The sequence below is a fragment of the Mustela nivalis genome (genome assembly GCF_964662115.1).
Source record: "Mustela nivalis genome assembly, chromosome: 6".
In the NCBI taxonomy this organism is placed as follows: Eukaryota; Metazoa; Chordata; class Mammalia; order Carnivora; family Mustelidae; genus Mustela; species Mustela nivalis.
In genome coordinates, this window is record NC_139025.1 from 91,079,294 (window position 1) to 91,094,389 (window position 15,096).

The following is a 15,096-nucleotide window of genomic DNA, read 5'->3' on the forward strand; positions in this document are numbered from 1 at the left end:
ATAATCATTTGGGTAAATATGGCAGCAAGTATTTATTTCAACAAAGTGCTGTTAGTAGGACACAGGGAACTGCATGCTTTAAGAGCTCTCTCTCCTCTCTTTCTCTCTCTCAGGCTAACTGGCTAACTGTGACCTTGCCTTTCTACGTGATGGCTGCAGCTGCACTCCGTATTCTGTTTCCATCTTTTATTCTTTTCCACTCACTCCACTCCTTTTTCTCTGCTTATGTAAATATGCCAAAGATTCCCTTCCCTTGGACCTAGGATAACTTTCTAGCCCTAGCTTATTTTTTCTTCCACTTAGGAGAGTACTCTGTACATGTGTAGCTAACTAATAATGAAAGCCGTGAGTATGGGTGAGATGATTTAGTCAGATACATAAACCCTGAAAAGAGGGTTGAGGACAAAAAGAAGTGAAACCTGGAGTTACGCTGGTGGCTACCGAAAATGGGAAGAACTTTAAAAAGCTGCGTGCCAGAGAAATGAGTTTGGGTGAAAGGGAGTGAGAGCTATACGGACAGGATATTATTAGGGTCAGAGTAGGAAAATTCCTTCTTTAATTTCCAACTCTAGCCTCATCTCTCACAATGCCTTTCCACCCAACAGCCTCTTATCACATGGCATCTATATTGACTACTCTATTTTTTTTTTTAACCCGCTCTTACCATTACCTCAATATGATTTAACCATAAATCTCTGTGGCCCTGTCTTCTCTGCTTCCAGTCTTCATGTAACTCTTTGCTGTGTACACTTGGCCCTTGAACAGCACGGAGGTTGGGGTACCAATATCCCCCACCATACAGTCAGAAGTCCACATATAGTTTGTGACTTCCCAAAAACCTAACTGCTAATTCCCCGCTGTTGACCAGAAGGTTTACTAATAACAGTCAGTGAACACATATTTTGTATACTTTATTTATTACATACTGTACTCTTAAAGGAAGATAGAGAATAGAAAATGTTAAGAAAATCCTAAGGAAGAGAAAATGTATTCACAGTCCTATAGTGTATTAATTGAAAAAAATCTGCATACAGTTCAAACCCCTGCTATTGAAGGATCTGTTCTGTTTGCCATGAACTCCATTTCGGCTTAAGTAATCATTGTTCTTCCTCCTAACCTTGCCCTTCTAGCCAATTTCTCTTAATTTTTCCAGACAGTAGGGCTTGGAATATTCCAGTCCTTTGACTAGCAATTTATATCCCATCCATCAGTCCTATTGGATCATCTTTTGTCCTCTTTCTTCTTTCTTGCTTTTCACACTGCTGTTGTCTTAATTCAGGCCTTCATAGCTTCTGATTAAAGCACAACAATAAATTCCTATTTGGTGTTTCTTCCAGCTTTCCCACAACAATGAGCCTAACAAGCCATCTCCATAGAAAATTTTGTTTTGCTTGCCATATTCCTATTCACAAGTTTTCAATGGTTTCCTGGTTACCTAGGATAAACTCTGAAGTCCTTGCAGTGACATTCAGAAACCCCCAACTATTTTTTGCGACTCCCCCAAATCCTTGTCCCTGTCTGTTCTTTGTTTGTTAAACTTTGCTTCCCTAAGTACCTTTTCCCCTCCATTCCACTTAATTGTAGGCTAACCTAAGCACTTCTAGATGGACTACTTTAGGCCGCAGTGCTTTCTTCTTCTGAATTCCAAAAACATGCTGTGTGTTCTTTGATTGCAATGCCAGCTGTTCGTGTAATGGTTAGAATATGTGTAGTTATTTAGAAAAAAGATTCTGCAGTCACACTTAACTAGGCTCCACACTCACTTGCTGTGTAACTTTGGGCAAGGTAACCTCACCTCTTTCAGCACCAGTGTGAAATTGGGACAGTTAGTAGTACCTATCTCAAGGACCATTGTCAGCATTACATGAGATCATTCATATGAAGTACTAAATGCAGCTCAGATCCTGACACACTAAGTGCTCAATTAATGTCTGCCAGTCTTATTAATTACGTGCTGGTCTGTGTTACTGATTTTATCTTTAAATTATAATACTTGTCATTTCAAATACATTTTAGTCATTCCTCCTTTATATTTCCAGTAGGACTGGCATAATCATTTGCAGCTGCCCAGTACGTGATGAATATTTGCTGATTGATTGGTATATAGTGCATCTTAAATTAGTAATGAGTAGAATATTGTTTTTTAAACCAACATTTAATTTTTAGACATTGTAATATTCTATGTGATACTTCAAACATATTAAAGTATAAAACTGCTTATTTTATTTTAACTATATACTTAAACATTAAATTTTGAACCTTAAGGGCAGACTATAAATGAAATTTTGGAAACTCCTTTCTTGTTCTGACCTTTAAATCACAAGTGAGAACTTTGACAGAAAGAGAAAGGGGTGTTTCTTAGCTGGCTTATTATACCAGTAATAAAGAAGCAGCTGTGTGTTCAAATTATGGTCCCAATTTCAGAGAAAAATGGAACATTTGAACAGTGTTAGAAAGGCTCCTTTGACATTTAAAGTTTACTTTTGAAATAATTATTTTTCAAAAATAATTTGGTCAATGTTACTCTCTGATTTTAGAGCCTATCAAGAAAGAAGATTTCTTTCACAACTCATACAGAAGTTTATCTCTGTGTTGAAATCAGTGCCTCTTTCTGGTAACTATCTTCTCTTACTTCATTTGTAAAGTTGTCATTTAGGTATCCCGACAGTATTTCCTGGTCTGCAGTCTAAAACCTGCTCTTAGAATAGTTTTAAATCATAATGACAACATATCTGTCCTCCCCTTTTCGTGAATATTACCAGTCTGAGTATTGTGACTGCCTTAGGAGTTCACATATTTTTAAAGGTACCTGCATGATTATTGAAATAATTATTTAGCAAATATGTTTTGAGTTTGCTTGCTAGACCTAGGTCCTGAGCAAGGTGCTAGAATACAGTGGTGAACAAGACAGTAACAGAGCCACGTGGCATTTACAATATGGTCCTAAATAGTGTTTTTAAACAACATCAAATACTGTTTCGAGGGGGAAGAATTATTTTTGAGTTATGAGGTACAAGACAAAATAGGAAAGATTTCCTTCCAACATGGCCTCCATTTATGGATGAAACAAATATATGTTGTATAGACTGTATACTTAAAAATATACCATGGTTATACTATATTTGTGTGTGTGTGTGAGAGATAATGCCTGTATACTCGGGGTGGGGGGTGGGATATTACATTATCCTGAGTTTGCAAGATCTTTATAATCATTAAGTGAATGTACATAGAATATTTTTTACTTAATAAAGGTGTATATATGCTATGTAAGATATGTCATTGGTTAATAAAGTTTTATTTTCTAAGTGGGATATAATCTAAGAGCAGCTCTGTAGGTGTATCATATGTATATTTTTGCATCAGAGATTGTAGGTTTTTTAAAACTAAAATACAACAGGATTACTTACAAATATTGACCTTTCAAGTAGTATTTTACAACTGAAAATCATATCTATAATTCAGCGAGTAGTAGATACTAATGCTGTTCATCAGCTATACCTGATTTGAGACATAAGATTACTCCCACCATCGGTGTAAAGAAAAAATTATCATATACTAATAATCTAAGTCACTTAATATTAGTTTTTTTTTTTAAAGATTTTATTTATTTATTAGACAGAGAGAGAGCACAAGTAAGCAGAGCAGCAGGCAGAAGGGGAGAGAGAAGCAGGCTCTCTGCTGAGCAGGGAGCCTGATACAGGCCTTGATCACAGGACCCTGGAATCATGACCAGGGCCGAAAGCAACCACTTAACCAACTGAGCCACCCAGGCACCCCAATATTAGTATTTTTAAGTGTTTCAGTTAAGTGGCTTAAATCTAGAAGGAAAACTTAGATATATTTTTTGGAGCACAAAAGGTATTAATGAGTACTTGGAGCTACTAATGCCTGTAATAATTAAAGTCATAAAAATTGACATCTCTATAGAATGTTAATTTTGGGGCATCAGCAAGGTTTGAAAACCAAGTAACAACAGTAACATGGGACCTGCAGTAATTTTAACAATCTGCAAACCAGCTATTACCATTGCTTATTGGCAGAAAAGAAAATTTCTTAGATTGACCTTGAGTTTTAATCAAAATTTGTTAACTCTTTGGCAGCTGAACCAACAAGATGATTAAAGAAGTGTGCCCGTTCAGAGAGTAAAGGTGGATAGATTATATAGTTAAAAAACAGAAAACTGGCTTTTAAAAACTAAGGATTATAGCTTCATTTCACAGGCTCATGAAAAACAGCATATCCATATTAGTTATTATTAAGGAAGTCTTTGTAGTTGAGCTGTCAGGACTGCTGTCAGAAGAAAGGGGGAAAAACCCCCACAGTGTACGTAAGAAGCAAATGATAAGGATATCTCGGTGTCTGAAATTGGAATGACAAGGTTTCTGCTGTAAACAGCATGCCTAGTAGGGCCTACATACATAAAAATATGCGGCTTTATTCATCAGAGCTCAGAAGTTGAGTGGCAAGTATCATGTTCTAATTTTAATTTTAAATAGGACGTTGCCGGTAATTTTCTCAAAACTGAAAATAAAAATACAGAGTACAGAGTTTGCTCACTTTTTCAATTTTGGACAAAAATATTTTTCTTTGACAGTAACAAGAAAAAGGAGCAGAGGACTAAATTGAATGAATTTAATTTTTAAGTTGCTTCTTTAAATTCTTTAGTTTCAACAGCTATATGACTAGACTGTGTCTCAGAAAACCTGAGTTTCAGTTCTAACGAGTCATTATTTTGTTCTACACTTTTACGAGGTCATTTTCTCTGGTTTTCACTTTCTTACCTGAAAAATGAAGAGCTAGAATAGGCATTCTCTATGGTCTTTTCCAGGTGTGAAACTTTATGGTTATGTTATTTCATAGTCTGGATTTGGAGCATATGTTTGCGAGAAAAGTTCTACTTAATATTTCTATATATTAGTCACAAAAATATTCGCATTTCTTTCTTTAGATGAAGCCTTCCAATTTTCTGTATAGTACAAATAAATTAAATACATGGATTTATTTAAGCATTCATAGTTTAAATCTAGGCACTGGGGTTAGTCGCTGCTGGGAGTCCGTCCTTAGACTAAGCAATAGTGGGGACTCTGGAATTTTTTCCTTTTTAACTGACAGAATCTTGGGATGCCTGGGTGGCTCAGTTGGTTAAGCGGCTGCCTTCAGCTCAGGTCATGATCCCAGGGTCCTGAGATCAAGTTCCCGCATCAGGCTCCTTTCTCAGTGGGGAGCCTGCTTCTCTCTCTGCCTCTGCCTGTCTCTTTACTTGTGATCCTCTCTCTCTTTCTCTCTCTATCTCTCTCTCTCACAAATAAATAAATAAATCTTTAATTGACAGACTCTTGGTAGGATGATTATCTGGTAAAATGATAGACTATTACCTGGCATTATGAAAAAAAAAAAAAAACTTTAAAGGTTTGTCATGTCATGAGGCTGTAATTATTTAAAAATAGAAGTAAATATTTTATAAAAATAGTACATTAATAGTCATGAATAGCATAAAATAAGGTAATGGTTTAAAAATATTTCATTGCTCTGTCATTGATGTTTTATTGTTAAATACTAACATATATATATATATATATACATACACACACACACAGAGGGGAAAAAAACTCATTTAACAGTTGTCCCTTTAATTAGTTTGGTGTGTACCTTTCCTGCCCATTTTCTTTGCATTCTAAAGGTATCTATTTCTGCATGTACACATATATATATGTGTGTTTATGTATATGAGAGAACTAGAAGTTTAGTGTGTGAAGACAAGAAGGAAAGTGGGTCAAAAACTGATTTAAACTGCCTTTTTTTTTTTTTAAAGATTTTATTTATTTACTTGACAGGGAGACATAGCAAGAGAGGTAACACAAGCGGGGGGAGTGGGAGAGGGAGAAGCAGGCTTCCCGCTGAGCAGGGAGCCTGATGTGGGGCTCCATCTCAGGACCCTGAGATCATGACCCAAGCTGAAGGCAGACGCTTAACAACTGAGCCACCCAGGTGCCCCTTAAATTGCCTTTTTAGTTCTGTTTTTTTTTAGACTGCCTTTTTAGTTTTTGTATCACTTGGTTTTTTCAAATCTAGTCATTTAGTACAGGTCTTTTTTTATGACTAATTATTACAGACATTAGTAGGTCTAAACACTTCAAAAATATTTTTGCAAACCTGACTTTTTAAATGTGTTTCTGACCCAAGATAGGTTTTTCGTTGTCTTATATTTGTAGAGCTAAACATAAGGGTAAGGCCCACCTTTTTTGAAATATAGGTGGGGTCCTTACACAGGATCATGATCCTGTCCTGTAAGAGACACATGACAGTTTCAGTAACTAAATAATTGCCAGTTAAGGATTTAGTACATTGAATGGCCTAAATAAGAAGATTCTAACCTGTTTTCTGTGTTATGTCTAGAGCCAGTCACTATGGACAAAGTTCATTACTGTGAAAGATTCATTGAACTTATGATTGACCTAGAGGTAAGAAATGGGCAGTGGCTTTTCTGTTACATCATCTTTAAGGGGGCAAGATTAATCATATAACTATATGAAATATATGAAATATTTCTTCATTACTGGCCTTAGTTTTTTTTACCCATTTCTAGGTGTAACAGAGAGGAAAGTCAAACGCAGTTGGCCCTTGAGGTTTTCAGATAGCTGTCAGATGGCTATTGTTTGTAGAAAAAACTACTATATAGTGTAGTTATTAAACATGAGTCTAGCAATAGCATTTTATTTTTTATCATATTTTAATACCCTATCATAGAGGGTCTTGGTTTTGGCTTTAGTTTTTTTTTCCCCCCATCACAGAGTTTTAATAGTGGCTGAAGTTGGGGGTTTTTGTCCATCTCTTTAATAATCTCACTTTTCTAAATGTGCCTAAATATTGTTGATGAAAAAAGGTATAGCTGCTATTGTCAATTTTTTTAATTAAGATTCTTAAAGAAGATTTCATGTTATTAGGTGCAAGATTTTGACAGAAAGTTCAGATGCAGAGTTGGTGTAATTCAGATTGAATTCATTTTCTTTCCTTTCCCTCTTTACTGCAGGAAATTGAAAGAAAATCCTTTGTGTTCATTTCTTATCTGGAGAGAGAGGGTGGTTTCTTGACATAAGGATTAGAGTATTGGACTGGCAGCCATTCATGAGATCTTTATTCAGATTCTAGTTCTGCCAGCAACTAATTTATAACCTCTAAGGATCTTGATAACCTCATCTATAAAATGAGGATATTTCGTTAGATTAGTGGTCTTCACACTGATATCAGTATCGGCATTTTCTTGCTGACTGTCATAAGAGGGATATGGGAAGAAGATACAGGGAAAGAAGTCTCCACATAACCCCTTATCTCCAGTCTCTTTTCTTTCAGAGTAGTACCATTTTAAAATTTATACACAATACATATTGGGATTTCATATAGGATTTTGTTTGAAAACTACTGGCCTGTATATCGGTGAAATTTCTTCCAGTATTGGATTTTATTTTTAAACATTGCCACTGAGTTTACTTACAGCACTGACCAGACCCCTTGCTTTGTGACCGTGGCTTTTCAAGACTAGAGGGAACCCTATATGTGATTGACGCTTATGAACCAAATAGTAGATCTTTATCTCTAGCTGCAGAGAACATGCAGACTTACTGCTATAGTATTTATTTTTTCTAGGCCCTACTTCCCACAAGGCGCTGGTTTAATACCATCCTGGATGACTCCCACCTTTTGGTTCACTGTTACCTTTCCAATCTTGTTCATAGGGAAGAGGATGGCCATCTTTTTTCCCAGGTGAGCATTGCTATATCTGAACTGTCACATAGTTTTCATTTCTAAATTGACCTTTTTTTTGCCATGCAACTAAGAATACCAGTGGATGATATAAAGGAAAGTTTTCTAAATATTGAATTGAATAATGTAACTTCCTAATTAGTCATTTTAAAGTAAAATCAAGTCAATATAGAAAATGAATGAATGAGAGCTTTTGTTAATCATATGTGATTTTATTATTGAACTGAATTATGATCTTGACAATGATAGTAATCACTGTGGAATTGAATAGATAATGAGCATTAATTTCAAGAGAACTATGCCCTAATCTCATGGCTGTCTTTCCATAACATGATGGTGACAGAGACAGTTGATAGCATGGAAGTGCTCATTTGCTACCTTGGGTAGAAAGAAGTATTAGTGTTTCACCTTGTTTCACATCTCTTTTTCAGAAGGAAAGTCTTCTAACAAACTTCTAACCTTACGTTTCAATGAGATCATACTTGGAGATACAATTTTTGTGTGTTTACATTTTCTTTCAGGAATTCTTTTATTTTTTCATTTTTTTTCCAATTTATTTTAGAGAGAGTGTACAAGCTAGGGGAGAGGAAAAGAAAGAATCTCAAAAAGACTCCCCACTGGGACGCCTGGGTGGCTCAGTTGGTTGGACAACTGCCTTTGGCTCGGGTCATGACCCCGGAGTCCTGGGATCGAGTCCCGCATCGGGCTCCCAGCTCCATAGGGAGTCTGCTTCTCCCTCTGACCTTCTCCTTGCTCATGCTCTCTCTCACTGTCTCTCTCTCAAATAAATAAATAAAATCTTTAAAAAAAAAAAAAAAAAAAAAAAGACTCCCCACTGAGTGCAGAGTCCCACTTGGGGCTCAATCGCACGATCCTGAGAACATAACCTGAAGCGAAAACCAGAAGTCGGATGCTTAACCGACTGCAGTACCCAGGCGCCCCCAAAATTCTTTTATCTTGTATCTATATTTTTTCTCATTCTCTTATTGAATTTCTATCTAGTGATTTGCCACATACATTACTAAAATTCTAAAATTTTAGTAAAATTCTAAATTTTACTAAAATTCTCGTATCTGATCTTCCATAGATTAAAATTAAGAATAATAAAGATCTGGGGTGAATGCAGCCAGTAGATTCTTGATGCCATTGCTATGAAGGGAGAGCAGGCCTTCATTAGCAGCAGTAACTAGGCCAAAGAAAGGGTTTGGTGGCCATGGAGACTGATGAGAGGAAATAGTATCTTAACTTTCCTCACCTTGCTATTTTTCCCTAATAGAAGCAGCACACAGAGGCGATTATCGCTAATATGAATTACAAAGCCTTCATTCAGAAAATTCTGTATTAAGTGTCATAAGTAAAAGACCTCCGCAGTGATAATTTGTTTTTTTTTTTTCCTTTAGTATGCCTTTCTTTGATTAGATCCTTAATGTCTGTTCATTATTAGGATTGCAGTTTAAGTTCGTCTCTGTAGAAGTAGACCATGTATATGACATAGATTTTAACAATTTATTGTTAGAACCATACTTTATTCTTATACAAATAACACATTTGGATATGTTCTGAAGTGTTTGTTGCAGTGTTTATATTCCATAGTTTTTCAGCACCTCTGAGAAGTTATATGGACTTGTTATTCTTTATAATAGCTTTTGTTTGTGGTTTCTTGTTCTTATGTTCACACAGTTTAGTAATGTAAATGTATCCTTTCAGCTTTTGGACATGCTTAAGTTCTATACTGGTTTTGAGATTAACGACCAGACTGGAAATGCTCTGACAGAGAATGAGATGACCACAATTCACTATGACAGAATTACTTCTCTACAGGTAACTTGCAATTCAGCGTAACCTATGCTCTGCTGTTTCTGTTTTCTTGCGGCTTACCACATGGTTGGTTGAGGGTTGTTACCCTGAGAGGTCCTTTCTTTCCAGAGTTCCAGAGTAAAAGCACAAACCACTGTGCTTTTGAATTCTCCCTCAAGCTGTCTCTACAGTGGGGATTTCCCTTGGAACTTTATTTTAGTTTTGTTGGACTAGTTATTCATAATAAAGTATTGTTTTATTTTTCTCCTTTCTGTCAGTGAAGCTAGCTCTCATGACTGTTTTCATGTTTGTTCAAAATACAGCATTAGCAATAAACTGAATGTTGACTCTTGGTTTTTGCAATCCTGCTGGAATAATTCTAGCTTTTTGCCATTGTATTGAATGCTTCTGGCTAAATATGGCAGAGGTCACATAATGAGAAGCATATAAGAAAGAGAAGTGCATTAATATTTTTAAAATATTATATTTATTTAGTTTATAAATTATAGTTGATTGTATTAATATGTAGGCATTAGTTACTGATTTCTTTTTTCTCTTTTCTAGAGAGCTGCTTTTGCACATTTCCCTGAACTCTATGATTTTGCCCTCTCGAATGTGGCAGAAGTAGATACCCGGGAATCATTGGTCAAGTTTTTTGGACCTCTTAGGTAAGTTGACATGAAAGGAAAACTGAATTTTAGTTTTCTTTTTGCCTTTAATCATTTTGCACTATTAGGTAATGGAACTTATTGTACCACTTTATTGACAACTAAAGCTAGTGCTTCTCTGTAGCAGTTGGTATCTTTAAGGAACTTAGATACAATTATTGATCTTCTGTTTTGGGGGGCAAAATTTATATTTTTCATAACAAATTTTTTTTCTAAATCATAAATTTTTCTTAGAGTAGAACATAACACTGGTATTCTGTCAATTATAACATAAAACAAACTAGTGCATATTCATATGTGGTATTAGAAGATGAGAAAATGTGTGTTTAAAATTTATGAAATAGTAATATTCTTTGACGCTTAGCTAATACACTTTTTTTAAATGGTAATAATGCATTTATAGTACATAGGCACTCTACTACACGTGTAAATAATTCTCAAGACATTCATTTGTGTAAGGAGTAGGTACCATTTTAGAAATAAGGTCCTCGAGACACAATTAGTAAGTCATTTGCCTAGATCAAATAGCAAATAAGTGGCAGAGCTAGGATTCCAACATAGGTAAGTCCAATTTCAAATGTAGGCAGTATAACTTTTAACTATGCTCTCATATCTCCCAGTGTCCTTAATTCTTGGGGGAAATTATGTTTATTTCATTGGCTATTTAAAATGAAACAAATTTGGTTTCAACCTGAAAGTTGGTTTGGTTGTTGATTTTCTTAAGAAGATTTAATAATGACTTACAATAACACAAAATCTGTTTCATTCTCCTAATGAACTGCATGAAGTTCCATTGGACAGGTGTACCATACTATTTTTTAACCACTCTCCTATCGACAGATCTTTACTTTGTAAATTTTTGGCCATCACTAACAATTCAGTGATGAACAACGTTGTTTCTATATCTATAAAAAAATCTTGGTGCTGATTCCAGAAGGAGTATAGTGACTGGAAGGAGTTATGTATTTAAAATTTGTTATATATTGCTAAATTTCCTTCAAAAATATGTATCGATGATACCAACAGCATATGAGTATTTATTTCTTTCCCTACCAAGTAGGTACACTAGTCTTTCATTCTTGCCAATCCAAGAGTAAAAGAGCCCTCATTGTTTTACTTTGCATTCTGTGATTATATTGGGGAAATTGAGCATCTTTCTATTTTTCTTGGCTATTTGCATTTCCTCTCTAACTTTCGTGTTATCTTTTGCTATTTTGTATTCATTCTTCAATACATTCAATTCATTGCTTGTATTGATCTTTTTTTGAAGAAAGCTTTATGTATTTTGCATGCTAATATTTGGTCTAGTTTGTGTTGTAATTATTTTCTATCATTTTCTCACTTTTAAGCTTTATTTTGGTGTATTTTATTACCACAAATGTTTTAAATTTTTAATCCTCTCTGTCAATCTTTTTTTTTTTTTTAAAGATTTTATTTATTTATTTGACAGACAGAGACAGAGACAGACAGAGACAAGTAGGCAAGAGAGGCAGGCAGGGAGAGAGAGGAGGAAGCAAACTCTCCATGGAGCAGAGAGCCTGATGTGGGGCTTAATGCCAGGACCCTGGGATCATGACCTGAGCCGAAAGCAGAGGCTTTAGCCCACTGAGCCACCCAGATGCCCTTGTCAGTCATTTTTTAATAACAGTAACAAATGGTTTGTGTAGAAGGCTTTTATCACCATAAGATTATAAAATATTATATTTTAAAACACTTCCATAGATTTTTTTTTTTTAATGTTCAATTTAGCTGCATAATCCACTTGGGAATTTATTTTCATCTGTGATGCTCCTTTATACTTTTGTAAATTACTGAGGATGCTAAAAAAACTTTTTTTAATGTGGATTATAGTCATTATGTTTACTGTATTAGAAATTAAAACTGGAAAATGTTAAATACTTTATTAAAATAAGTTAAAAACCTATTACATGTTAGCACACATAGTGTTAATGAAAAAGATATTCTCCAAAATTAAAAAAGTATATAGTGAGGAGTGGCGTTGTTTTGCATTTTTGCAAATCTTTTTATTTTTTTTTTAATTTAAATTTTAGTTAACATACAGTGTAATATTGGTCTATAGAGTAGAAATCAGTGATTCATCACCTCCATACAATAATAACCAGTGTTCATCAGAGCAAGTGCCCTCTTTAATGCCCATCACCCATTTAGCTCATCCCCCGCCCATCTCCTTCCATCGACCTGCAGTTTGTTCTCTGTTGTTAAGTCGTTTATGGTTTACTTCCCTCTCTGTTATTTTCCCCCATTCCCATATGTTCATCTATTTTCTTTCTTAAATTCCTCATATAAGTGAAATCATATGTTATTTGTCTTTCTCTGACTATTTTATTTAGCATAATATACTCTAGCTCCATCCATGTTATTGCAAATGGCAAGATTTTGTTCTTTCTCATGGCTGAGTAATATTCCATTGTATTTATATACCACCTCTTCTTTATTCATCAGTCAGTGGTCATTTGGGCTCTCTCCATAGTTTGGGTGTTGTTGATAATGCTTCAGTAAACACTGGGGTGCATGTACCCCTTCCAGCCTCTCTCTTTGTATCCTTTGGGTAAATACCTAGTAGTGCAATTGCTGGATCATAGGGTAGCTGTATTTTTGTTTTTGAGGAACCTGCAAACTGTTCTCCAGAGTGGCTGTACCAGTTTGCATCCCCACCAACAGTGCCAGAGGATTCCCTTTCTCAGCATCCTCATTAACACCTGTTGTTTCTTGTATTGTTAATTTTAGCCATTCTGACAGGTGTGGGGTGGTATCTCATCATGGTTTTGATTTTTATTTTCCTGGTGATGAGTGATACTGAGCATTTTTTTCATATACCTGTTAGCCAGTGTCTTCTTCCCATTTCTTAACTGCACTATTTGTTTTTGGGTGTTGAGTTTAATAGATTCTTTATAGATTTTAAATACTAACCCTTTATCAGGTATGTCATTTACAAATATCTTCTCTCATTCCATAGGCTGCCTTTTACTTTTGTTGATTGTTTCCTTTGTTGTGCTACAGAAGCTTTTTATCTTGATAAAGCCCCAGTAATTCATTATTGCTTTGGTTTCCCTTCCTCCAGCAATGTGACTAGTGAGCTATAACCAAGGTCAATAGGTTTCTGCCTATGCTGTCCTCTAGGACTTTGATGGTTTCCTATCTCACAGTTTTGGACTGTTCTATTTTCATTTAGACATTTAGGTCTTTCACCGTTTTCAATTTATTTTTGTATGTGGTATAAGAAAGTGGTCTGGTTTCATTCTTCTGCATGTTGCTGTCTAGTTTTCCCAACATCATTTGTTGAAAAGACTGTCTTTTCCATTGGCTATTCTTCCCTGCTTTGTTGAAGATGAGTTCACCATACAGGTTTGGGTCCATTTCTAGATTTCCTGTTCTATTCCATTGATCTGTGTGTCTGTTTTTTGCCAGTAGCATACTGTCTTGAACTATGGTTTTATAATACAGCTTGAAATCTGGAATTGTGATGTTTTGTTTTTTTTTTTCGGGGTTGCTTTGGCTATTCCGGATCTTTTCTAGTTCCATACACATTTTAGGATTGTTTGTTCTAGGTCTGTGAAAAATGCTGATGGTATTTTGATAGGGGTTTTATTAGATGTGTTCATTGCTTTGGATAGTGTAGAGATTTTAACAATGTTTTTTCTTCCAATCCACGAGCTTGGAATTCTTTTTCATTTCCTATGTCCTCTTCAATTTCTTTCATAAGTGTTCTGGAGTTTTCAGAGTACAGATCTTTCACCTCTTTCTTTAGTTAGATTTATCTCTAGATATCTTACTGTTTCCAGTGCAATTTTAAATGGGATCAATTCCTTGATTTCTTTTTCTGCTGCTTTGTTTTTGGTGAATAGAAATGCAGCAGGTTTCTGCACACTGATTTTATGTCCTGCGACTTTGCTGATCAGATTCATGTATTAGTTCTAGCAATTTTTTGGTAGAGTCTCTTAGGTTTTCTACATAGAATATGTCATCTGCAAATAGTAAAAGTTTGATTTCTTCTTTGCCAATTTGGATGCCTTTTAGTTCTTCTTCTTGTCTGATTCCTGAGGCTGAGACTTCCAGTACTATGTTAAATAGTAATGGTAAGAGTGGATATCTTTTTCTTGTTCCTGACATAGGGGAAAGGCTCTCAGTTTTTCCCCATTGAAGATGATATTAGCTCTGGGTCTTTTGTATGTGGCCTAATGATGTTGAGATATGTTACAACTATCCCTACTTTGTTGAGGGTTTTTATCAAGAATGAATACTTTGTCAAATGCATCTCTTGACAGGATCATATGTATGGTTCTTATCCTTTCTTTTGTTAGTATGGTGTATCACACTTATTTGTAAATACTGAACCACCCTTGCAGCCCAGGAATAAATCCCACTTGATTGTGGTGAATTATTCTTTGAATGGACTATTGAATTTGATTTGCCAATATTTTATTGAGAATTTTTATATCCATGTTCATCAGGGATACTGGCCTGTAATTCTCCTTTTTAGAGGGGTCTTTGTTTGGTTTTGGAATCAAAGTAATGCTGGCTTTGTAGAATGAGTTTGGAAGTTTTCCTTCCATTTCTATTTTTTGGGACAGTTTGAGAAGAATAGGTATTAACTCTTTAAATGTCTGGTAGAATTCCCTTGGGAAGCTATCTGGCCCGTGACTTGTTTGTTGGGAGATTTTTGATTACTGATTCAATTTCTTGGCTGGTTATGGGTCTGTTCAAATTTTCTGTTTCTTCCTGTTTCAGTTGTGGTAGTTTTTAAGTTTCTAGGAGTGTGTCCATCTCTTCTAGATTGCCCAGTTTGTTGGCATATAATTTTTCATAGTATTCTCTTATACTTGTTTGTTTTTCTATGGTATTGGTTGTG

The 15,096-nt window shown here is 35.3% G+C and overlaps 1 protein-coding gene across 1 annotated transcript in view; it reads left to right on the plus strand.

Moving 5' to 3' along the window:
- AQR (aquarius intron-binding spliceosomal factor) overlaps window positions 1-15,096 on the plus strand; it is a 101,957-nt gene that overhangs the window by 32,285 nt on the left and 54,576 nt on the right. Inside the window, exons 10-14 of the mRNA XM_082734290.1 lie at window positions 2,538-2,614; window positions 6,397-6,461; window positions 7,645-7,761; window positions 9,469-9,582; window positions 10,123-10,226. Of these exons, the coding sequence (XP_082590416.1) occupies window positions 2,538-2,614; window positions 6,397-6,461; window positions 7,645-7,761; window positions 9,469-9,582; window positions 10,123-10,226 (477 nt within the window). The remainder of the gene's footprint in view (window positions 1-2,537; window positions 2,615-6,396; window positions 6,462-7,644; window positions 7,762-9,468; window positions 9,583-10,122; window positions 10,227-15,096) is intronic.